General features: G+C 38.9%; 1 protein-coding gene across 1 annotated transcript in view; it reads right to left on the minus strand.

The window, feature by feature from the left end:
• Positions 1-27,077, minus strand: part of DOK6 (docking protein 6) — a 250,389-nt gene that overhangs the window by 42,624 nt on the left and 180,688 nt on the right. Inside the window, exon 8 of the mRNA XM_026647342.1 lies at positions 13,803-13,876. Within this exon, the coding sequence (XP_026503127.1) occupies positions 13,803-13,876 (74 nt within the window). The remainder of the gene's footprint in view (positions 1-13,802; positions 13,877-27,077) is intronic.

A 27,077-nucleotide genomic window follows, 5' to 3' on the forward strand; every position in this document is an offset into this window, starting at 1 on the left:
TCCACCTAACACAACTCTGAAGTTTGATGAACCACAGCTCAAAAGTGGGCGATGTACGCATTTATGACTGTTCACTGTCTGATAAATATACTCAGCAAAAGCTTAAATTGAAGGATGCATTTGTATTTTGAGTCTGAGGGAGTTTTTCCCAAGTCACAAAAGTGCCTGTTAGGCACCCACTACCCTTTAAAAATCAATGGAGATATTGGAAACAATAATTAAAAAGAAAGGATTTAGAATATTAGACAGACAGATAGGCAGACACAGGGCCGGCTCCAGGCACCAGCTCAGCAAGCAGGTGCTTGGGGCGGCCAAGGGGAAGGGGCGGCACGTCAGGCTCTTCGGTGGCAAGTCCCTCGGTCCCTCTTGGAGGGAATGACCGGCTGCCAAATTGCCGCCAAAGAAGAAAGCGGTGCGGTGGAGCTGCCGCCGATTGCGATCGCGGCTTTTTTTTTTTTTTTTTTTTTCCGCTTGGGGCAGCAAAAACCCTGGAGCCGGCCCTGGGCAGACAGAATTGAGGCGATCACAGTTCTCTTCAATTCGAGAAGCTGCCTTTGCTAATCTTTGAAATAACTTAGTGGGCATAAGTGTGATGTTTACCATCTCATAGACTGTACTTCAATCAAGACATTTTTTCATAAACATGTTCTGAATGACCAGGCCCAACAGAACTAGATTGCCCCCTTGTGACTAAATTTACTATGCAGACTGGAACGTATATGAAATATCTCAAATCCAACTAACTAATGTCAGTAGTCCTTGCTCATGTGAGTAGTCACATTATAGCGAAGCAGTACAGGAGTAGAATAAAATTTTAACACAAAATCATGATCTCGCCATCTTTTTTTGCATGATTTTTATTCACAGAAACAACCACCATACTGGATACTAGTTGCTCATTACATTACATTTTACTTCATTTACTGTATGACTGAATAGTAAAATCTACTACTGGACAGTTACTGTATTCACCAGAAAATTCCTGTTCATACAAGAGTTCCTAAATTTCTCTCCTTTCTTTCTTTTAGAAAATGATAAGAATGAAATAAAATCACATGATTTAGAAAAAGTTCATAGAATTTTTAATAAAGACAATGATCTTATGAAAAGTTCAATTAAATACTCTTGAAATATAGCCAAGCTTTATAATGATAAAATATACCTCACTCCTGAACTACAGTCACCAACTCCTGGTTTGAGAGGGTAGTTCCTTCTACATGCCAGTCTTTAGTCTCTCTGCTAAGACTTCCAACAAGGACACAATTTAGTTCTGATGATGCTAGTGATGTGTGTGTGTTGTGAAAACTTCTCCTTTAGAAATTAGAGGGAAATCACCAATTTAATTCACACAATTCAGTGGGCAAAAGGGAATGAATTTAAGATACTCGCCATCTAGATGTTCACATGAGTGATGTGCAGATGAAAGCTCCATATTTTATCATTAATCATGTTTGCTGAATAATAACGTTCAACAACAATTGGCCCAACCCCTCTCCTCCCATGGGAAGTATGTTAAAGAGGAGGAAGTCTATATGATTGTTCCAAGGAGTCAACAGAGTGCCAGAGACATCTTCATGGAGACTGTATGTCTTTGTGTGATATCTGTGCCTGTTGCACGGCCCTCCTCTGATGCCCTAGTACCTAATGGTGTGTCTCCAGTGGAGCTGCATTGTTACAGCTTCCAGAGCTGGTGGCTGCCCCTGGGATTGAATTCACAGTCCATTCCATTTTCTGTCCTGATCAATGGTGTTGCCCTGTCCTGTGTAGATCAGGGCAATTTAACAGTGTATCTTTCTGTTTGTTTATAAGAAAAGCTGAGTACAGCCTTGGGTGCTAAATTATTCTGAATTCTCAGACAGACAGCCTTTTCATTTTAAGTGACTGAGATACCATTAACAAAGTCTATTTCTCTCTGACTTCAAATCTAATTGATGGCTGAATTTTGCACCTTCTTCATGCCCATGGTTCAAAAGGTTATCAAGAGGAACAGTCAAGAACTCCTGAACATTGATCGCCATCTAAAGAATAGTGCTTAAGCAGCCTCAGGATTGAGTGTAATTGGAAATGATAGATTTATGTTATCTATGCTGTTAGTCACTGACTCACTATAGCATGGAGTTTTACAGATCAAAGAGCTTGACTGTAATTAAATGATGTCTTCCAGTCTAAAATCACTTTTACATTTCCAGTGTAGTTAAATATATTGGATGCAACTCACACAAAATTAGATTAGAGATGTGTTTTATGTAGTTTGGCTATTAAAAAAAAATTATCATAATGCAGATGCAGCAGGACAGTCACTTTGGGACAAACTGTTGAGGTCCCACTTATGTCACTGGCTTCTCCAACCTCTCACAGGATCCAGTTCCAATACCACAAATCACAATTTTTCTTAGTTTTAGAGCTAGGCCACAGTTACATCTGCCTATAACTGACCTGGAAAAAGCATCTTTTAGGTCACCTCGTATGTATTTATCTGCTCCCATTTGGTATATGTTTAAGTTCTATTTTCTCACTCAGGAATATCTAGAACTGCCCTTTGTTCACCGACATTGACACAAGTGTATTGAAATGGGTATATGTGTGAACACCATATGGAAAGGGTATCAACTCCATGCATGTTCTATACTAGTAATGAACTGTACTATTAAGATACCTTATTACCAGCTGGCGTACAAAATAATACACCACTGGAAACATGGTACCATATTCCTGATTAGTGTTAGACAAATAAGAAAAAATGTAAACAGGAAGGGGATGTACAACATTAAATTGTAGCAAAGCATTTTTCTAATTAAGTTCTTTTCACAAGAATAATTAAGGATCTGGAAACTCTCTATAACAAATTACATATATGAATCAATTTATCCATCACTGAAGTGTAGTCATCTGCAGAGTGAAACAAGGCAGCTGTTTAACAGTGCATAATAAGATTACACAATAATTAAGGGCAGAAAGAAGAATATAATACCTAGCCATGGGATCAAGCATTATTAGTTTGGTTTTGGCACAAATTTCTTGTTTAGATTAATGTCCTATAGAGTTTGGAGTATTTTATACTTTCCAAGTTTCCCCTTTACTTGTGACACGATACAGAAAAAGTAATAGTCTCTTTTATGATTAATTATTATTATTATTACCCATTATTCTAGAACTAGGGGGCAAGGGAAGAGGAAGTTAAACAAAATCAGAAGCAACAAACTGCAGGTTTAACATTATTAAAGAAAATGTTTTATAGGAACAGACAAAAACAAAACAAAACAAAACAAAACTCTCCCAGCATTAACAAAATGCTATGGTAAGCCAGTTCAAATCATTGCCCACATTAATGTAAAAATATGTGGAAAACCATTTTCCATCACTGGGAAAAAGGCACTGTTGCTGGATCTTATATCCAGCATGGTCTGAAACTAATGCAGGACTGTGCAAAAGAGTTTGCAGTAAATAGATCCCCCCCAAACTAACAAAAATGCATACAAATGTGAGATTTGGCCCATCTCTATATATCTACCTAATTGACTGCTGGGACAGAATATAAATAGTCTGCTGGAATTTTGTTAATAATGTTAACAACTCAACTCTTGTGAAAAGTCTTATGGATTTTTAAGGACTGCAAATGGTCAGGACTTAAATTTTACATTTCTTTCAAAAGACGATATGCTTTTATTGCATTGTTCTTATGAACATGCCGGATATTGTTGAGCAATGGTTCAGTACCAAGTTCAAAGAATGCTGCATATTCAATTACCAATAGCATTTCTTGCAGCACCTGAACATATACCACGGAGGCCTCCAATCTAAGTACAGACGAATCTGACCCTAATTAACTTGTGAGATCAAAATACAAGCTGATATAGCTGCAGAAAATATAAGATTTCCATTATTCTCTAACACATTTTATATTTTGTAAAGAAACTGCAGGTATTTGCAAAAAATGTGATAAAATTGTGTTGGTTTAGTTAATTCTTTTCTCTATTGTATGACTTGCGATATATCAATATATCATGATATGAAGTTATTTCTGCAAGAGTGTTTATATTACCTGGATTTATCATCTCTGATAGTGATGTGAGTGATTTTAAGCAGCATCATGATTGCAATTTACCCTTTCTGATTACAAAATGGCACACTGTCTCTGTGCCAAGCTTACAAATGATTGTTGAGAGCCTCATTTGAAGTTTTTTTTAAACTGCCGCCTGTTAAATGCATTATTTTGATAGCTCACATGTTAGACATTATTTTGATGATAGAACCTGCACTTACTCATTAGTCATTAATTGACTGGGAACACTGGAAACAACTAGCATTTTTATCATGAAAGTGACCTTTCATGAGAAGTTTTCTGAGAGAAGCTTATTGGTCTAAGATGGTCTACCTTGGTGGTGGCCAAAGTATGAGAAAAATGAATCTTGCACACACACATTTATGTGATAAATTAATTTATCATGCACATTTCACTGACATCCCTGCCCTCTGTCCAATATTCATCTCCAGGGATTTATTCTAAAATCCTAAACTACAATGAGATTTTATAAATAATCCCTACTGGAGAAACTCTTCTTTCTTATTAACACAAATATTGAATTCCTCCCTCCCCTGTTACCCAGGCCTAAGGCTTAGGATGGGCAAGTTTCAGTCTTAGGGCAGTAGCAGCTTCTCTCTGCCTATAGACTGATTGTAAACTCTTCAGGGTCAGGAACACATTTTCTTGGATTTCTGTACAGCATTACATGGAGTGTTGGGGCATAAAAATATTAATAAACGTAGCCCACCAAGTTCTTTAACGTGGTCCCTGGCTGCCTGATGTTCTATGTCACTATGAAGCCTTTGGAGACTACAAGTCTCAGCAGTATGCTCCACAGAAACAGGTACGTTAGCTAATCTGCTCCATTTTATAGAAATTACACACATCTCTAGGGTTCCTGGAATACTGGTAACATGCCTATTACTTGGGTAAAATTTGGGTGCCTCTGCTCTAAGGAGCCGTTTCAGTCATTTTACAACTGTAATAAGCTTACATCATCAAGCCAAATATTATCAGCACATTTACTCAACGTTTATGACCAAAACCTAAGACATATTGATGTTGGATTATGATTTTACAACACTTACAGGTATATTATATCATCTCATTGCAATTTTGTTATTTTCAGGATGACAGAATTTCCCATAAAGTGAAATAATACACCAATTTTTTAAATAGATGTTCAATATGTGAACAAAAGCATACTTGATTTGGAAAAAAAACCTTAAGCATTAAAACCAGTATTGTCAGCATCTGAACATTAGTGTTTCTGGGTTCACTCACCCTTTCTTCTGAGCCTTTCATCCCTGTAGTTTATATTACTCTGACAAAGTAGCTGAATGTGCTGTGTAAAAGGTCTTTACCAGTATACAAAACCTATCATTGTCCCATGTCTCTACATTTGATTGCAGCACACATTCATGCTTTTCAGCCTACATAGTGATTGAATTATAATTCTATTTATTTTAGTTACCTGAACAGGAGATAATCACAATATGACACAGGATAATGTATCTCAAACACTGAAGAAGATGTATTCTGAAACTCAGTTCAAATGTCTTTTTTTTATTTATAGTTTCTATATGTTAAAAATTAAAAGTAAGAAGTTTCTTTTCTCTGCAAAGTTAAAGGTAACTAGCACAGGCAAAAATGAAAACAATTTAAAAAAAAACTACACAGAACAAAACTGATTAATAAATACCCTGGTGTTCTTCATACGCTGAAATCTATGAGTATAAGCTAATCTTTTCTGAAACCATCAATAATAAGGTAATTTGATCTCAAACACCATTAGTTATTTTTGTTTGATATTAATGGTCCACTTCCTTGGCATGTTAAATGTACTCTTGAAGAGAACAAAGCTGTTCTCATAACAAAGGACTATTAAAAAAAGACCAAACACTGATCCAAAAAAATGGTTCAAGATTATTGATGCTAACAGAAATCCAATGATAAAGAATATGGATATAATCAAGGAATTGAAAATATTACGTTAAAAGTTATTACTAATAATTTTAGCAAATAGGAAAAGAAAATGATGAAAATGTAGTTCTTGCCAAATATAATCTGGGAAGTTAGTTACTATATGTATGCCTCATGGGAAAATAATGCTATAAAACAGATCAGCATCACACAGGAGACAACCTGTTTATATATTAAACCACCTTGGAAAGAGTAAAAATGTCTGTATAGTTTATGAAAGTCATTATATTCATAAAAAAGTACTGAAGCTAAGTCACCCAATTGTCTGCTATCAATTCAATGAGCTGTTTTATAGGTGAAAGATTAAAATATACTTTAGAAATTGAGCTTATTAATCCCTCAGCCTTTCTATAAATATTATTGATGACTGTTTAATTCTTGGCTTGTGTTGCCAGCTCATGCTTTTCTAAAGGATATGACAAGCCAATATTACCCTTGGAGAGTTGCTCATACCTATAATGCCATAGTCCATGTCGCAGTGTCATTAGTGCCAATACGAACCATCACCCATGGATCCTTTCCCATCAACTTCAGAAACCTATCCAATCTTAGAGTGACATCTCAGGTCTTGGCTACAGGAAGGCAGCACACCCTCCTGTTGTCCATCTGTCCCTTGCAGAATGTTCTTTCAATTCGTCTGAGTGTCGAATATCCAGCAAGGACTGTCTGTTTTCCTTGGATGGTTGGAGAACTCTTTGCAGGCAACCTTGATTTTCTTACAGGTTGGGCCAAGATACTATCTACATGTCTGTCCCATATATCCCTTGGATCTGTTGGAACCTGAGTAGTAACTTCCACAGTTTTGGCACTGAGGAGTTGGTATTGATTTGAAACTTCTAACAGTGTGGAATTCCTCCTGCTTCTTTTCTCTCTGGTGGTTACAGCCTGCCTATCCTGACTTGTCTCCAGCCATGACCTCTTGCCTGTGGTGGTTACAAACCACCAGAGCTCCTCTCTGACTTCCTCTCCAATTCCTTGGTGGCCAGTTCCATTCTTCCTTGAACCTGGAATACTGGTGTTTCCCAACCCTGGCTGTCTAGGAGCTCCCCAGCTTCTCTGGTTCTCAGTAGTGTCTCAATGTGCCCCTTCAATTCAAGAATCTTTCCCTCCAGCCACTAACTTGCACTTCATGCAAAGGAAATTCCTTTTGGTTTCAGGCAGGAGAGAGAACATGGCGCATCCATTGCAGACCACTGCCACTGTTCCATTGCTGGACATCTTGACACCACACATAACGCAGAATCTGGAAGGAAAGCCTGTCACACTCCGTCTGAAACTCTCCTGTTAGCTGCCTCTGTGCGTGACTCTTTAAGGAAACTATTACATTAAATAACCTACCTTCTATAGATGAAACATCACAAATTGTCCATGGTCAGTAACTACAAAGCAAGCCTGGGAGACAGTTTATAGATCCATTGAGATCAACAGTCAAATAGAGGTGAAATTAACTCATTTCCTTCTTGCTTCTAAAATACTGCCCTAAAAGCCAGAACTAAAAATCTTTTTTCTATTAGCCATGAAAATAATCTAAGTGCTCAAAAGAAGCTTGAACTCTGCAACTGGGTCACTGATGAGTATGGAAGCAAGATTGATTACTTGCTTTTTGAAAACTCATCTTTACAAGAAAGAACTGAGAGCTTTTCAATTATTGCCAATTTGCTTTAGTCTTTTGGAAGCAGCCAGAAATTTTCCTGAAAATGATGGAACTGGAATTTCATATTTATGCAGTTGTTAATGGTAAAAAATTTGCCTGAGGAACTCACACACAAAAGATCTTTGTATGGTAATGCTTTCAGAATCAAACTATTTAACGCCTATGTTGGTTAATGACCAATATTTAATCATTCAGCACAGTCTCAAACACAAGATGAGAGAGAACAAAGATGATGATGATGATAGACAGGAATTATTTACAGTACATTGCCTACTTATCATTGGGCAAAATTTTAACTTTGGAGGTGAGCAGGCAGTTCCCAATAATTTCCGTGGGAACAATCCACCTTCTTTCAGAGGGCAGAAACTGGCCCATATTCTGTACCTGTACAATGATCTTATTTTACAGCGTATTCCTTCAGAGAACAACTTCATCTGCTTAAGTATAATGGGGGAAAGAAACTAGTGGCAAGAGATTTCTTAGAAAGGTTAGTGGGAGGGAAGAAAGCTATACCAGAAATCCAACAGCAGGTTGTTCATAAAGATTTTGAACAATATATTCCAGGCTTTAAAGGAGATAGCTCACACTTACAAACAAAAAAGTTTAAAAGCAGGAGGTTCTTGGAACAATCAGCACTATTTTGTAAAGCCTTTGCCCTCTCCTTTGTCTACCTTACCCTGTGAAGGGTTGAGAGCCTCCTGCAAGGTATTAACAGAGACATCCCTTGAGTAGGGTGCATTGGGGCGACCTCTCTGGGCCCCACACTTTGGGGGGCCCCCCAGGCCAGTGCAATTGGCTGGCATGGTCGGTCCCAGAAGAGATGAATCCATCACTTCCACCCTGGGCCCCGTACCCCCGTAGGGACGGCCCTGGGTATTAAGCACCTTCAACTCCCACTGACGTTGGGAGCTAGGTGCCTAAATACCTTTGAAGATCTGGGTCTTACCCTCTTTGCAGGATCAGGCCCTTAGTGAATATATAGGGACAGACCCTTAGCTGATGCGAATCATCATAGCTCCATCAACTTTGCTGGTGTAATACTGATATACAACAGCTGGGGGTCTAGTACACAGGGTTTGGTTTTACAAATTATATTTCAAACACTTACTGAAAAATACTTAATGTTTACTACCAATCTTGATAAATAATGCAACCTGAAGTCTTGGTTATGGTATCCTTAAACAGAGCACCTTCCAGCTGATCAGCTCAGTTCTCATAAACAGTCTAAGTTAGCAACTAATTGCATCTTAAGTCTATACTGTTTGCTTGTTATAACAATGTACTAGGGCAAAAAAATGGCAGTAACTAGGAAGCTTTAAAACTGGGACTTATTCCATACATCAAAGGGAGCACAAGCAACTACCATGAGAACTTTTAAAACAAGAACCTGTTACATCTAAGGTCTGTATTAATATCCCCGCACTGAGTACTCTTTCTGTCAAAAGGCAAGTAAGTACACATTTTAAAATAACTATTCAAATGAAGATACACAACTACTGAGCTTAACAATGTTCAGTAATATTATTCAACAGAACGGACTTTCTTCCCTGTCTCTATATTCTTTACACTCAGAACAAATCCTACTCACAAGAGTATGTTGGCTGCACTGTTTACCTTCCTAATGGCAAAGTCCTGTCAAAGGTACTTATATTTCAAATATTAACAGTTAAAAGGTGCCAAGTTATTATAATTCTCTTTCACACTGGGCATCCACATCAGGAAACTTGCTTATAATCATTGTGACTGAAGTTGTGCATTGCCACTAGAAATCAGACTCCTGACTACAGCAGGGCAGGAAATGTGGCCTTTGCAGCTTCATGAGACACTGCACTAAGTATGTACCACATATTTTGGAAGCGACAGAGTTTTCCATTTAGCTGCAATGCCAAATTATCAATTTTGTTTCAAAGCATAGCATGGCACAAGTCCCAAGCAAAACAGAAACCAATCTGCAAGGTAAGGAAATGTTACAGCTATTAGACTATTTAATGAGGTTTAAATGACAAATTATTATTTGGGGATTTAACTAAATAAACCGTATATATGGAAGCATATAGCATATAGTATACAAATAATAAGAACTGAAATATAACCAAGCATATTTATGATGAGGTGCACATGCTTCTGTGGAATAAGGGTGAAATATGAATCTTTTTAGCATGCATGAACACACAGGGCCAGACATAGGAGTCCCACCAATTTAGAACAGCTGAGGATCTGGCCCTCATTTGATCGTGCCACATTACTGAAAAAAATCAGATTTAGTGCTTGCCAAGTATCTACATTTCTAAGAAGCATCAGTAATGGGCACTTATGGCCAGTGAAAAATGAAATTGAGCGGGAGAATGAAAATAGGCAATGGGAAATGTTTTTAAAAGGTATATGCCATAAAATAAACACCACAGAAAATGGGTAGATCGGGTCTGACGCTACAAAGTTTTGTTGGAGATGTCAAAATTGTCAGTAATGTTATTGACATGCTTTGGGATTGTAAAGTCACAAAAAGGATATTTGGAAAAGGCAATGGGGAGTTTACGGCTAATCTTACTGTACATTAAATGATATTTCTGATCTGAAAAACTTTTAACTGAGGAAGGCAATCTGGATGCAAGGTGGATTAAGATGGCAAACAGAATAATTAAGAATCTGAAAATACAGTGCACCACCAACTGAAGTAGAATGCCTGGTGGCTAACCTACCTTACTCATGGCATTTCTTGAAGGAGGTATTTTGAAAATATAGAATAGGGGAGATTTAAGATATGTCTACACTTGGAGATGGAGGTTGATTCCCAGCTTGTATAGATATGCTCATGTTAGCTCTCATCAAGCCAGCACACTAAAAATAGTAGTGTAGCTGCAGTACCAGAGGCAGAGGCGATAGGCAGAACAGGCTAGCCGACCTGAGTATAAACCTGACCAGACCCCATGGGTACGTACTTAGGGTGGCTAGCCCATGCCGCCACGCACTGCTGCTGATGCTACTATGGCTACACTACTATTTTTAGCACACTAGCTTGATGCGTATGTCTACTCAAGCTGGGAATCACATCCCCAGCTGCAAGTGCAGACACAGCCTCAGTACATATGGAAACAATTTATGGGTTATATCAATGAATTTGGAATTAATACATGAAAATATGCAATACTGTATTTGTTGGAATGATTATTATATAGTGAAGGTGCCTCCCACCTTCAAGTCATATTTTATTTTGTTCTGCATTTTATGATTTTGTTTTGTTCTTTGTGTGGGCTTAGAGAGTGAGATAATAACTGGGTTGTGAAGTATCTGGGGGATGACTAATAAATATCTCTTAGTCGTATGCTCTATTTGTTGTTAACAACCTTGGCAAAAACTCAATATTGAAAAAGAGCTGAAACAATCAAACATGTCAATCTTGAAAACACTTTTTTTTTGGAGGAAGAAAACGAACGAACACACACACACACACACACACACACACTTATATACTGAAAAAAATATTCTGCACTTATTTTCAATAAAATTCTACTAATGAAGAGATACCATTTGCCTCTCTAAAAGCCATGGTTTCACACAGTCATATCAAGCAGCTGCCAATCCATATTCAGTTTGTGTGTGTATTCCTGCCTGGTTGTCTAAGGACAGCACTCTGCTGCTAGATGAGAGAGACAATAACATTTGTGGATTTGGCCATTTGCCTCTTGTGTCTCTGAAAGCAGGGAATGCTGTGTGAATGGTTAGAAGGTGAGTCATATTTCACCTTTAATAGTGACATCTGTTTACTCTTCTAGGGTCAGCACAGACATGATCCAAAGCAATCTCTGTCTATCACTTCTGGATGAAAAAAAAATGCAGCAGCAGGCCAACGTGCAGAGAGGTACAAACCTTAGATATCCCACTGACTAAAGCTGTTTTCAGGGAGATAAGGGGATGATCAGTCCCCGACCGCCTAAGACTGACTATTGCATTACTGACACTCTGTGCAATGGCATGGACTCCACTCTGTGGGTATTAACTTAAACTGCAACAATGTGGGTTTGGGGCAATTTCATGCTGGGTAATGGTACTGGGAAAAGGGCCATTTCCATGTGTCTGTGATGATATTCTCAGTCAGTTCATTGCCTACACTGTAGCTGCAATATTAAAAATCATTCCCCTTCATTTAAGGGTTCGATCATCCTAAACAGTCAAGAGAATACATCCTTATGAGGGAAAAGGCACTTAAATCTGTATATAAAAATTATACAAAGAGACACATTTTTATCAAAATAAAGATCAACTTTGGTCAAAGGCTCTGACTCGTGTTTCAATGCACAAATAATCAAAAGTGGCAAATGTTGAAAAGATATATGAATATGATATACTATAAAAGGGATAGGTTCTCAGCTGGTGTAAATCTGTATAGGTCCTTTAAATCAAGTGAGCTATGTCGATATGTATCAGCTGAGATCTGACCCCTTCTATATGAATAACAACACTTCTCTCTCTGAGTTGATTGAGAGAGAAAATCTGATTTTTTTTATTCTAATAATTTAAGTAAGAAAGATGAGTAAGCACCCTACAGACATGACAGTGCTGCCATTTAAATGCTATCAGCGTTTTATTCTCTCACAACAGTATTACATTGGTGTAATTACATTCAAGTCAATGGAGTTATTCCTGATTTACATCAGTGTAAGCAAGAGGAGAATCATGCCATAGAGCAGTGGTTCCCAAACTTGTTCCGCTGCTTGTGTAGGGAAAGCCCCTGGTGGGCCGGGCCGGTTTGTTTACCTGCCGCATCCGCAGGTTCAGCCGATTGCGGCTCCCAGTGGCCGCGGTTCGCTGCTCCAGGCCAATGGGAGCTGCTGGAAGTGGCGGCCAGTACATCCCTCGGCCCGCGCCACTTCCAGCAGCTCCCATTGGCCTGGAGCAGCGAACTGCGGCCACTGGGAGCTGCGATCAGCTGAACCTGCGGACGGGGCAGGTAAACAAACCGGCCCGGCCCGCCAGGGGCTTTCCCTGTACAAGTGGTGGAACAAGTTTGGGAACCACTGGTATAGAGGATGACTGCTTAAATACTCTTCCCATTTAAGATTTTAACATACAGTAAACACCATTGCAAAAATTATGGTCTAGATCTTCAGCTTCGGATGAGAATCATGTGGATAGTTGGAGTATGCAAAAAGGTCTTTAAGCCACCTTTACACTATCCCAGTCCTTGGATATCTGTGTGTAAGTCCATTCCTCCAGCATAAATTAGAAAAGCCTGATGACTAACAGACCCCAGGGTCATCCAGGGATCACTGGAGTACAGAGAATCCCCAGATACATCCCCCTTTCCCTGGAAAATCCTCCCTACAATGGCTGCAGGAAGGAAAGTGGTGTACAAGCCATTATGTTGTCTCTGAGCCACAACAGAATCCCCCTATACTGGGAGAGGTAGCTCCCATGGTTATGCTTTAGAGTCTCTTGACATCAATGGTGAAATGCAAAGCAGCAACACTATAATTGAAATTCAGACACAGGTATCCAGAGCACCCACAGTGCTTGTCCTCATCAGAAGCCATTAGTTAACTTCAGGTTGTCTTCAACAATATATGATGTTAAAGGAAAACAAGGATCTTCAGAAACAGATATATGAGCAAGCAGAACAAGAGACTGACAAAAATGCACATACTTGATCAAATAAAAGTGTTTCTATTAAGGCACAAAAAGGATGAAAAGTTGCTGAGTTATTTCTCAGAATCAAATACCTATTCTGATGAGTGGAGAGTAATGAGACAGTTGACAAGACCGAATGAAATGCATTTCCATTTCCTAACCCAAAACTGCTCCGCTTACTTATGGTAAAATAGCTGTAACATCAAAAGCTTGGTGATGATAGGACTGTCATCTCACAAATAAAAGTCCTGCAAAACTGCTGAGACACTGCTGAACAAAACAATGGCAGTAATGGAGAAAACAAGCAGCCAAAGCCTGTCAGTAATCATCCAATCAAACGCACACTGCATGTACAGTAATTATGATGAGAGCATGCTTTTTCAAATTGAAGTTCATGCTTTGGCGTTTATGTAAACAGGCTTTGAATTTCATTTTCAGCACCCACATTGTTCATGATCATTCTCAGAGGCTGAGATTTGGGTTGATGATGAGTGGAAAGAGAAAAGCATATTGTACCTGCATCCCTGGTTTGATATCATCAGTCCGTGACCAAGAAACCAGGAAATCTGACGATTCTCCCATTAGACATCCTAATGTAGTACACAGAAATCTTATTTAAAAGCAAGCATCATTTGTGTTTATTCAAAAATGTAGGCACATTTATGGAAAATGGGCTGCCATTCTGTCACATTTATGTATGTGTTCAGGAAGAAAATATTGCATTATTTTTATATGTTTGAATACACATGCAGAAAAGTAGCAAAATGAGGTCAAATATGTAGGTATGCTTGATGGGGTTTTCTTTAACTTCCATGAAAGGTCATCATAACTATTCATGGAAACAATAGACCTTGTATACATTAGCATAAGGTAGAAGGTAAAACTGATATCTTTTGATTAATATAATACAAGAACAATGAACAATGTTGTGAGCATGAGGATATCTTTATTTTCTTAAGAAACCACAACCAATAAAAAAAGTATATAAAACACACTAATTACAGATGTCAGCTCTGATTAGTCAGTCATTGTTTCTTGATCAGTTTGGACTGGTTACAGAGTGGTGATTCGTGACCTGGCTTTGCACCTGCACAGAGGAATAAAGAGCCCCCTTACTCACCCGCACAGCTATCTGCATTGCCAAACCCTGCAAAGGGTGGAAGGAAAGCAGAGAGTGGCAGACCGCTTCTTCCTCTCCCTGGATGGAGAGTGGACAGTCAGAGAAAGACATTGAGTGGAGCCTTGGCTCCACCCCACAAATGCAATGGTGGTAGTACACTGGTCTAGCAAATATCAGAGGGGTAGCCGTGTTAGTCTGAATCTGTAAAAAGCAACAGAGGGTCCTGTGGCACCTTTAAGACTAACAGAAGTATTGGGAGCATAAGCTTTCGTGGGTAAACTTTCAGATGCAAGTGAGGTTCTTACCCACGAAAGCTTATGCTCCCAATACTTCTGTTAGTCTTAAAGGTGCCACAGGACCCTTTAGTCTAGCAAAAGAGCTGGTACAGATTAATTCCCTCACCAAGGAAGAAGCTGGCACCCAATTGTGACTCTCCAAGTCACAGTCTAATGCCTATCATTCCTCCTGGGGCAGTGTAACTATGCACTGCCCCTTGGGCTGGATTGAAAGGTGGTAATCCAGCCCACTGTTAGTAAAATGACCACACTTGATGAGACAACAGAGCTTTTGCTGTAAACATACCCATCCTTGCTATGTTACTTATCAAATGCACTACTTGACAAAATATCATCAAAATGCAATCTCCAATTTCCACCATACTCATAGGGACATACACAAAAGAATTTAAAAATCAAAATCAAGTGATTAAAAGAACAAAAAACCCAGCCCAACCAAAAACAGTAAAAACACTTTCAATTTCACCCACTCCTCCAAGCTTGAGTCCTTTGCTTCCCTCAATCAGTAGTTTCTTTCTCTACAGAGCACTCGAGCCAAAAAAGCTTGTCCCACCAAAAGTCACTAAAGTCCAATTCAAGATATCTTAAATAGCACAAAATTGTTGCTTATTAACTATAAAAAACGGTTCTTTAATCTACACTCCGGGAATGATGCTCTCCTTGGTGTGTGGAACTTTAGGATGTTTCCTGTATTAGGAACATTGTATTTAGAGCTGGGCAAATAATGAATTTTTCAAAATGAAATGTTTCAGGTCAGTTCAACAAGCCAAAGTGAACATTTTGGGAACATCAAAACATTTTGGTTTGATTGAAAATGCTGAAATGAAATATTTTGTCATGTCTGAATTGAAATATTTTGGAACTATTTGTTCTATAAAAAATTGGAAGAAAATATGTTGAAATACCAAAATTTCCTGCTGGATGGAAATTCTGATTTTCACTCCATTTTACTTATGACAGTAGGGGTCACAGACATGCAACATTATTTGTGCAAAAAAGGAGTAATAGTAATAAAACAAACAAAAAATCCATAGTGGAATGTCTCAGAAAATGGCAGGTGCGAAATCTCTTTAAATGTTAAAATAATATAAGAGTCTCCTACTTTCATACTGTGAAATGCCACACAGGTCTTTGGAGGGGGGAGGGGAATTTTTAAATTAGGTCATTTTTCCAGTGACCTAATTTAAAAATTCCAGCTATCTGATGTTCTTTTTAAAAAATAATTAAAAAGTTGAGGTGATTTTCTGCGCATGTTGCCTTCCACCCCCTCCCCTCAAAAGAAGCAGTCATGCCAGAACAGGAGGAAAAACAGTAATAGGGAAATAAAGTAATTCAAAAATTATGTTCAGAGTTACACCTTTCAGGAACCTATACAAACTACTAAAGGCTTATCTTCATTGCAACAGTTAGCTAGAGTTTCAAACATCATTGAACTCAAGACAGAGATTTTCATGTGTGGATAGGAGTCAAATTAGGGGCAACACACAAATTATATCTTGAGCTAACACTATAATGAAGACAAGCCCTAAGAGCAGCCAGTACCACGAAACTTCATTAGGACAGCCATCTGTCACTCAGTAGACACAAAACCATGAAAGGTTCAAAGATCTATGTAGCCCACATTAAAGAAACTAGTTAAAAATCCATCAGTTGCTTGATTTTTGAAGCAGCCATTCAACATAAAAGAAGTGCAACAAAAATGGTTCTTTTATATATTCAAAATAACCTGAGAAATTGCTAACAGTTAATTACAGCTTAAGTAGTTTCACTAAGGTGACATTCATTGTGAGAAAGAGTATTGCAATCAGGCCTTAAATGAACACAGAACTTTCATATTTGACATCTTGATAACCTTTTAAATACCTTACAGCTTTCTCCCTTGTTTTACATTCTCCACAACTTTTGGAACCTCAGGCCTCATCCAGAACGGTTCAGAATGAACAAAAACATGACTTCCCCTCACAGCCTGTCAATGTTGTTTCTTAATTAGCAGGAGCGGTCACTGTTGAGCAAAAATCTGGTCTTCCTTCCCCCAAACCAGTCTCTGTTGGACTTAAGAGTGAGAAACTTCTCCCACATGGCATTTACTCTTTCACTCAGGAAAAAGCTACTGACAGACTTAATTTTTATTAGGATACATATGTTTATTATACACCTTCCTGGCAACTATTTTCAGGTGGAACTGCGCTGCAGAGGTTGGATCAGGGTGTGAACTTCCTCAAAGTTCTGGGGTCTTGCCTCAGGCCCAAATCTAAAACTACTTTAGAAGTTCTTTGTTTTTCCCAAGTATAAGGCCAGATTGTGTTTGAGGCACAATCTGGCACACTGGAGGAATTGGGTAACAGCCAGAATCCCCAAGAGGAAATAATTCAGCCATCATTATTCCTAGAAGATCCCATGTAACATAGGGACATAGCATCTATATCCTTCAAGAGGATCCAATGTACTTTCCACCTCCATGTCCAGCCAACACAATTAGCCCTGGAATGAGGATGGACACATTGCTTTACCATCATACTGCAGAACCTTATCAACTTCAGGCATCAGGCACCCACAGGAGTAAAGGAGGGAGCAGGCATTGCATACCCCATCGGGTAGTCCTCTATCAGTGTCTGCGTTTATGTGTCTTCATTTTTTTAATTACCACATTTCTGCAAGTATCTATTCTTATTTAAACAAAAGATGGAAGATAAGAAATGTATGCACACATTTGCTATACTATTCTTATAAAAGTTCTCCAACTCCAAAAGTGAGTCTCACACTTAATTAATGTTGCAAAACACTTGCGGTCTTTATTTTTCATTTGTTCTAGCTATTTATTGAAAATATTGGAATAATATACATGTACATAATGCTATTTAATAGCAAATCTAAATCTAAAGCCATACTTATGTAATAATGGCATATGGATACAATACTACATAGTAGGGTAAGTCTATATTATTATTTTATTGCCACTTTTTCTGGTTTCTTATGGGTGCAATCATCTAGATGAAGAAAAGTATAATAAATTCCAAATCACAGGCATAGATTAAAACATCATCTTCAGTTCTTTTAACATGTCTAAAGGGAAAATAGAGGTTTAAGGTAACTAACAGAAGAAAGAGAAATGTGATGGCATTACCCTGTGAGAGCCGGGAAGTGAGATGTATCACAACTGACCTACAAACTTCTGAATTTAGAACAATGGAAAATCCCTCTAAAAATAATCCTATGTAATATATTATCATAGGATATTCCACAGATACTTATACTTATGGTGCACATAGATCATGACATGTGCCAGAATGGGAGCCCTGTAATTCTTTGCATAGTACCATAAACCTATGGCAAAAAGCAAATCAAACAAAATAAGGGAACATATTGGAATTACGAGGGGCAGAGGTTGCAGAATCACTTCAACATAGAAAACTATTGTTTCCTTATGTGAGAATCAGGGAGTTATTGGATAGGTTGCGTGTGATAATTTCATAGGATGAAGAGGCTTAGAGAAATCGGGGATTTTGGTGTAAACACTAATTATAAAACAAAAGGGAATATTGAAGTTTTTCAGCTATCATGGTGATGAGGGCCATATAAAATAGATAAGAAAGTAATGGGAATTATTCTTCCAAAGAACCTGATTTTAAAACTCAGTGGGAAATGGAAAACTGTAAAGATCTGGGGACCAGAACCTAGGGCAGCTGATGTTCCTACAGAGCCACCAGGAGGCCATGCAGGGGCACAGCCAGGAAGCACTATGGAAAGTAGGTACCACAGGAAGTACTGCCCAAGAAACCCAGAGTGACAGCACCCTGCGGTCCTCTGGTTGGCCAAGCTCCCTATTTAACTCCAGGGGTTGCCCCAGGAAGTTGTCTTGGCAACCACATAGACTTTGGCCTGCTGCAATGACAGACTTTGCTTGATCTCCTGGTCTCTGGTTTCCAATCCAAGCCTGATTCTGACCCTGACGCATGTCTCCCAATTCCAGCCTGGTACTATTTCTGATCTCCGACCCCAGCTTGATTCTGACCCTGACTCTTCCTTATGGGACCTAGCTCTTCTGATTTCTCCGACTCCTGCTCAGTGACTACAGTCCCTGCTGTGCAGACATCAGTCCAGCTATGATCACTAGGCCAGACCGCCTATGCCCGTTCCTGACAAAAACAGCAAAACAAAAAACTTACAGGAAGTCTTGGGGAACAACCCCTGTATGTGAAGCTTTAAATGACCAAACATTATATTTTAATATTTCCTGTATATACATCTTCATGAAATGGTTGTAGAAAAAAACTAATGAAAAATGCACAAAACTAACAATAGATTCATTTATATAGATTTTCAAAGCTTTCAAGAATAGGAGCAAAGATACTGCATAAGATTAAGGAACCCACACACTATAATTTAATAACACTTTGAATAATGTGGATCTTCTGTATACTACTGTACATAGTTAGTGTCCCATTTCTGGTATCCTTTATTTAGATTTCCAGCTTTATGAGGCTTTAGTTTACCGATCTGCAAGTCCTGATTATAGATTCAGAAAAAAAAATGGCAAGGTGTCTCATCCAGCTGCTGGCAGACAGTGAAACACAACTGAATGTTCCAATTTATCTGCTGTAACATTTGATATCAATTGCATTGTTCAGGGATTGAAAGTAAATAGGAAAAGGAATTCTGCACTTAGTTTCTGTGAGTATGAACAAACAATGGAAATGCCAAAATGATGAATGTCCTGCGATTCTTTTTACATACTTTAATTTGCAGAAAGGCACAGAAGCACAAAGGATTAGTCTAAAGGAGGACTAAGCAGGATAATTCAAACAGTTCTAAGTACTTGAATATTCTCTGAATATTTGTAATGAGCTGCCAACTAGCATTCCTTCTACTTTGTAAAGTCTGGGAATTTGTGTAGCTGAAATCATGTGAGTGTGACTTTGTCACTTTCTTAGAATTAAAACTTTTAACCTTCATGGGTTTAACTGGCACCAATACCAGCTTTGTTAGTACTGATAAGTGCTTTGCAGTATATTGAAAGAGGAGGGGAGCTCTCACCTCTCTAGCCCAGGAAATAGGGAGCCATGGGAGAGCCCTGCTTATCCAGGGCAAGGAGAGGAGGGGGAGCTCCCTGCTGCTTTGATCAGAGGAAGTGGAACCATGATCTCCCTGCTCCCCTTTACAGGGTATCCCCAGTATACATCTCCCCCTTATCCGTTGTTTCGGATATCCAGTGCTCATCAATAGAGGATCGTGTTCCGATTCACGTTGGTCCTGATCTGCATATCCATCGTTTGCACAGATCGAGACTGATGTGAATTGGAACACGTTCCCCTATTGTATAGTACAGTGCTGTACTGTGTCAGCCCACAGGGCCGCTGATCAACTCCTCCCCATCCCTCTCAGAGCCTCCTGCCTGCAGTGATCAGCAGTTAAGCGGCATTCAGGAGCCATGCAGGGAAGGGGAAGGAGTGGGGATGAGGCGCTCAGAGGAGAGGGTGGAACTGGTGGGAAGAGGCAAGGCATGGGCGGAGGAGGCAGGAAGAGGCGAGGCATGGGTGGAGGGGGGTGGGAAGAGGCGGGGCGGCCCTGAGTACAGTACTGTCCTGTAGCCATCATGAGTGCAAAACGTGTTCAAAGTGTTAGGAGTGGGCCTGTGTCTAAGAGGCAACGTAAGAGTGTAACATTCAAAGTGAAATTAGATGTTATAAAGCATATTGAAAGAGGTGAGTATGCAGCCGACGTTGCTCATATTCTCAGTTTGCCTGCTTTGACAGTACGCTCGATTTTTAAGAGTGCTAATCAAATCCAATAAGCGCTAGAAGTGCTACAAAATTGTCATCAATGAAGATAACTAAACAGAGAAGCAGTGCAATGGAGAAGATGGAATGTTTGCTGGCTGATTGAATTGATGACCTCCATGAAAAGAAAATGCCTGTGAGTTTAAGCTTGATTCAGGAGAAGGCCAAAAGTCTGTATAACGATTTAAAGAAAGAGAGGGCGCGAGCTCAAGAGCAGAATAAGAGACTTTCAATGCTAGTTGTGGGTGGTTCCAGAGATTTCAGAAGTGTGCCAATCTACATAATGTAAAACTCACAGGAGAAGTGGCTAGTGCAGCTGAAATGTTTCCTATGCAGCTAAACACAATTGTTTCGGAAGATGGCTACTCTTCAAAACAAGTTTTTAACGTAGACGAGACAGGCCTTTACAGGAAGAAGATGTCAACGATGACTTACATTTCTCGTGATGAGAAGGCTGCTCCTGGATTCAAAGCCTCAAAAGACCTCTTAACTCTTCTGTTTGGGGGAAATGCAGAAGGCGATTAAAAGTTGAAGCCCTTGCTTGTGTACCACAGTGAAAACCCAAGAGAAATGAGGGGCTATGTTAAGTCTCATCACCCCATAATTTGGAAGTCAAACAGAAAGGCCTGGATGACACACAATATTTTCTCTGAGTGGTTTGTAGACCATGCTGTCCCTGAATTTAAGGCTTATTGTCAGAAGGAAAATTTGGCCTTTAAGATTCTCCTTCTCCTGTATAAAACACAAGTGGCCACAAACTGGACTACAAAGACCTCTGCTCGAACGTTAAGGTTCTATTTTTGCCACCCAACACCATATCGTCGCTGCAGTCTATGGATCAGGGCGTAATGGCCACATTCAGGGCTTATTACCTATGGAGGACGTTCTTACTCATGAGAGACAGGAGCTGATTAAAGAGGCAGCAGGTGAAGGAAAGGCCAGTGTAAAGGAGTTTTGGAAGACCTACATCATCTTGAACGGTGTGGAAAACATTGACGCATCCTGGAAAGAGGTCACTTCGCAATGTAGGAACGGCATTTGGCACGGTGCATGGCCAGATGCTGTCCACAGCTTCATGGGATTTGATGCCGTACCTGCTCTTGAGCAAGAGATTGTCAAGTTGTGAAGGATGTCGGCTTCAAGGAGGTGGAGGAGGATGATGGACAGGAGTTGTTGGACTCTCACACTGAGCAACTGACAAATGAGGAACCGGTTGATCTGGATCAACAATGGATAACCGAAGAAAGCAAGGACGATGATGACAATGATGTAGGGCAGGAAGCCAGGAGTCTGATGACAAAGAATCTCTCCCATTTTTTTGGGCTGCTGGATGAGATGACGGAAATCATACAGAGCGATGATCCTTTTTGTGAACAGTCTGCCAAAGTCTCCAGGGCTCTCAATGATGCAGTGGCTTGCTACAGGGAGATCTATTGTTCAAAGATTCATGCAGGGGAGCAGACGTCGATAAAATCCTTTTTTAAGACTTCTGCAACCGAAAAGCCAGCCCAAGAAAATCTAGCTGCCACCCCTACCTAAGTTTAGTGTAATTGACACTTTTATACTCTATTACTGTACTGTATTTACTATATTACAATATTCTATGTGTTTGAATGGTGGTAGTAGGGTTCTACATTATTTTATTCAATGTTTACTGTATAACCTGTCATTGTAAAAAGGTACGCTGTTTAGGTACACTGTTAAGGTGAAAAGAGCATCGTCATAGGTAGATGTGGTGAAGTTGTGAATTCATCCCCTGCCTTATTCCATTATTTCTATAAAAATTCCCCGGTATACGTTGTTTTGGTATCCATCACCTTTTTTAAGACTGCAACCCCAATGTATACAGGGGACCCCTCTGTACCTCAACCATTGATTTCAATGGAAATATTCCCATTGACTTCAAATGGGTCCAGGATTTTATCCCTGCTGTTTTGGTTTTATTTTGACATGCAGTCATCAGGTAAGCAGTTACTAGGCTTAGATTTGGCCATACCTACTCATACTGGGTAGCATCTTACTCTGTAAGGAGTCTCACTGAATTCAAAGGTGGAAGAATCTAGCCCTTGGCAAACAAGTTTAGATGACTTTCATTTTGGTTTTAAAATAAGTCCGAAGCAGAAATACTCTTTTGGGCATTTATAATAAAGCTGAATCAAAATTTTCATTGGTGCCTCCTTTTATTTAATGTAACTATAAAAAAGAAGTTGCTTTTCTTCTCAAAATGAAAACATGCAGGGTTTTCTTGCGTAATGCTCATGCGGTGAGCATTTACTTATGCAAGAAGTCTCCCTGAAGTCAATGGGACTATTTGTGTGAGTACATGTTCGTTAACATGAGTGACGGTTGCACTAACAAGTCCTGAATAACAACCAGAACCTTAGATCTAGTCATAAGAGGGGACCCGAAGTTGGTATGTGAGCCTTAATTAGGGTTTTCTTGGATTAAGGCCAGTCTTTAATTAGATTTTGTTTAGTTCATTTCCTAAGGGTTTTCAATCATAGCAAAACCGAGTGGAGAGAAGGAATAAAAAGCTAATACAAGTTTCTGTATCAAAATTTTATTTTGGCCTTAATTAAAAATAGCCAAATCAATTGCAAACCAAATTTGCAACATCCATTTAATTAAAAAAAAAAAAGAGAGAGAGAAAATTGACTTCAGAGCAAGAATTATAATACTAAATTTCAGCTCAGTGCAAAATTTCAGTCAAACTGTTAACTTAAACTATATGTTTAAACAGGATATATGACAATTTTTAAATGAAAAACATCTGTGCTGTCAGTTATGTTCTGCTATTAAAAAGAGTTCAGAACCCGTTGCTCATCTTGAATTATAGTGACTTTGCAAAACAGGTGTAAGCAATGCCAGAATAATAGCAAAGAACACATTTTGAGCAGGGACACTTTTTGCTATTACACCTATATGAAGCATTTTACTTATTTTCATCCAGGTATTAACCAGTTAGCTTGCCCTTTGTTTTTGAGGCAACTGGATCAAATGCTCTGTGTGGCTGGAAAACACATTTGGTGAAAATGCACAATACTCAGAACCAGAGAAAATATATGGTCTTCGAAAATATGGTTTCTGTTGATAAAATCTCCAACTCCCTCAGAAGAAGATTTGAATTCTTATTCAGGTCACTCGCAATCTGAATTGGACCTAAAGTGTACTCTACTGTTGAGACGTCCAATTGTCATGTCTAAAACTAATATTTAATGTATTAGTAAAAAACAGATGGAGAAAACCCCCAGGCTTACCATTAATTAGCGTAACACCTGAAGGTGGGAGAAAACATTTTTGTGTCCAGCAGTTAGAAAAGCAGTTAGAAAAGCAAATGAAGTGAGAAAAATACAAATTAATTCCTAGAAGACTTCTTTTGGCTATTAATTTATGTTGCTAAGGGGTTCAGCACAGGGCCGTCCGGGGGGGGGGCAAGTGGGGCAATTTGCCCCAGGCCCCGGGCCCCACAGGGGCCCCCATGAGAGTTTTCCGGGGGCCCTGGAGCAGGGTCCTTCACTCGCTCTGGGGGCCCCGGAAAACTCTCGCAGGGCCCGGGCCCTCGGAGCTTCTTCCGCTCCGGGTCTTCAGCAGCGGGGGGTCCTTCCGCTACGGGACCCGCCGCCGAAGTGCCCCGAAGACCCGCATGTTGTTAGCTTTCATATGATACCTCACAAGACATATTTTGTACAAATATTATTGCAGAAGTGTGTAGGGCATGAATATAGGGATGTTTTAGGGTCATACATACATACACTAATGCTAACCTTCCTGACACCACGTCAAGGCTCCTTGTTTATCCACTTCACCAGCCATGACAGGGGATTGGATAGATGTGATGGTAATCAGCACAAATTAAAAAATAAATAAATCCAAAAACATTCATAGACTTTAAGGTCAGAAGGAACCATTATGATCATCTAGCCCATTTACAGAGCTGAATCCTATCAGCTGGTTCTATCTGCACATATTTTAAAATAATTTCTCTTGAGTAATTTACCTTGTAGACCAATAATAAAGAAACTGAATGTAATGAACAAGACAAACAAAGAGCACCCTGCAGTAAGCCTATTTATTTATTATATTCACATTTTTAAAGCACCAAACATCACAGCATCTAGGCACCAAATATCAACTTAGACACTGAAGTAGCATTTTCTTAAACTACAGTTCCATCTTGTCATCCCTCGGATTAAAAGAGGCCATTGGGGGTTAGTGAGAAGGCATGGACTATACAGTGTCTCCACCTCATCAGTACCTGCCCAAACAATCAATTGCATTACTTGGTGTATGGGTGAACTTGGTACATGGATTAGGGCTAAATGGCTGAGATTCCAAACCAGATAAGATTGATGTGAAGTTGGTTGCTTGGAGGAAGCAAGCAGAAGAGATGTCAGGGATAATATCTGCACCTCAATGGGCTACATGGATTCACAACTGGGCAGATTGGTTAGACCTTCTAGTTTCCTCCTGAATACTAGGTAGTAGCAATAGCCAACTGGTAGATCAGCATTCTCCCCATCCCAACTACAAAGGCTGCAAGTTGGGCATATTTGCTTCCATGAGTAAAGCGGTCAAAACCAGCCATTCTGCTGTGCTATCAGCTCTTGCTTTTATTGTGCCTTACATTTTCTATAGAAATGAATAGCATTCCCTATTTGTGAAAAAGTATAAGTGAATCTGAGTCTCACTACTGTACATATTCCAAATCAGCATGCGGTAGGAAAGAGTTAAGTGGTTTTTGTTTGTTTTGCTGTTTGCTTTAATTGTGTTATGTTAAAATGTTTGTAAACATGAAATTTTATGTCTAGATTTTAATGGAAGGTCTGATTAGGATTATTAACATGCTAACTTTAGAAACAGCCACTATAATTTGTAAGGCAATAGAAATTGGGGTCTTTTATTTATATCTGTGCATCATAATACAGACCTGTTCCTCCTGCGTGTAAGTTGACCCTAAGGCCCTAAGGCTAACATTCTTATAACATTCTTACAAGTTAGCTAGATTGAGGACCTTGGCATTTATATTTTACAAGCTGGTCTGTTTTCAAGAATTCTTTGAAACAAAATTATGAAGAAAAGAAAGTTTCCATCTGAGCTGGTGCAAAGGGAATGGAAATTAGAGAGTCAAAACTTAGAATTTCTATTTTGTGGGAAATTTCAACATTTTTAAAATGTGTTTTGTTCCAAACAGAGGGGTCAATGTTACATACTAACCCTCATCTATTCATCTTACTACAGATAGGCAAGTTCTAAAATATGTCTATCATGTTTTAGTGGAAGAATACATAAATCTACAATTTTTCATAAAGCAGAATTTCTGCAGTTTTAAAGATACATTTACTGGTATACCATATTTTAAAATATTTTCTCCTGTGAAACCAGTTATGCATATTATTATTATGATATTCCATATACCTAGACTTACTTCCCACCTTTTTGTTACACTGATCCTATACTAGCAAAGCAGCTGTTTCAGAAACACAAGATATGGCACAATGTTTCATATATTTGTCTCACTGTCATAAATACAAGGCAAACACCAGATCATTGTCCTGTCAAAAATAACTAATAATGTAAAAGTTTTTCTCCCAAAACATAACTGAACATAACAAGAGCTGTAATATCTGAATGCATATACATTTTATTTCTATTTATTATTATATGAATATAACAAAATATCTACAATATGGTGAAGGTCATCCAAGCAATACATCATTAAGATCTTTTTCACAATCAACACCACAATACCTTTTGATTAGCACAATGAGGTAATTGTCAAGATGGCCAGGTAAACAGACAAAAAACACACAAAAAGATACTGGCTGTTAAACACCCTTCTGTTATCGGCCACAACTAATTTTGTTTTGTTTTTCACGTGAAGAATGCTGTAAATACCCTCCTTTGCTACCTTTGTGTAGGAACCTCTATATTTGCATGTGTTTGCAGGACATCTATGAGATCTTTGTTGTTTATAAACTTTTAGCCATATTTTCTAAACCAGGAATGAATCTCTAATGAAAAACTCAGAAGTTGCATGAACTGCCTAATTAGAAAGTTATTCTGCTTTATTTGCCCTTCTTCGATAAGGCAGGAAAAGAAAAAAAAATGTTTTATCGTGTTAAAGATGCTTATATTATGGGTTGAATTCAGGACTTACAAACACATGCGTTAGTGTACAGATGTTTTCTCTTCTGCAATCTTTGCAGAAGCTTCCCACCTGCTGGGTTTAATTTATATGATGATTTAAAAAACAAAACAAAACAAAACAGCCCAGGTCTTTCATCAATGCACTACTCTGCACCAGCTTTCATGAAAAAGTGTAAAATATTTTCTCAGGCAAGATATTTCAGTCGCCCTACAATTTCTAACCTCTAGCTCTGGCTGTAAATTGGTAGTGCACATGCATATATCTCATTAAGCCAGGCAAAATTGTTAAACCCTGGTCAAATTACATAAAGAGATAGCTAGCATGTAGATTTTTGTTTTATTTTTTAGTTCGAATGAAAACATTCACAGGATAAAAGGGAAGGTGCTCTCATGGATTGGTAACTGGTTAAAAGATAGGAAACAAAGGGTAGGTATAAATCATCAGTTTTCA

The sequence above is a fragment of the Terrapene carolina genome, unplaced genomic scaffold (genome assembly GCF_002925995.2).
Source record: "Terrapene carolina triunguis isolate 2854851 unplaced genomic scaffold, T_m_triunguis-2.0 Scaffold58, whole genome shotgun sequence".
NCBI classification, from domain to species: Eukaryota; Metazoa; Chordata; order Testudines; family Emydidae; genus Terrapene; species Terrapene triunguis.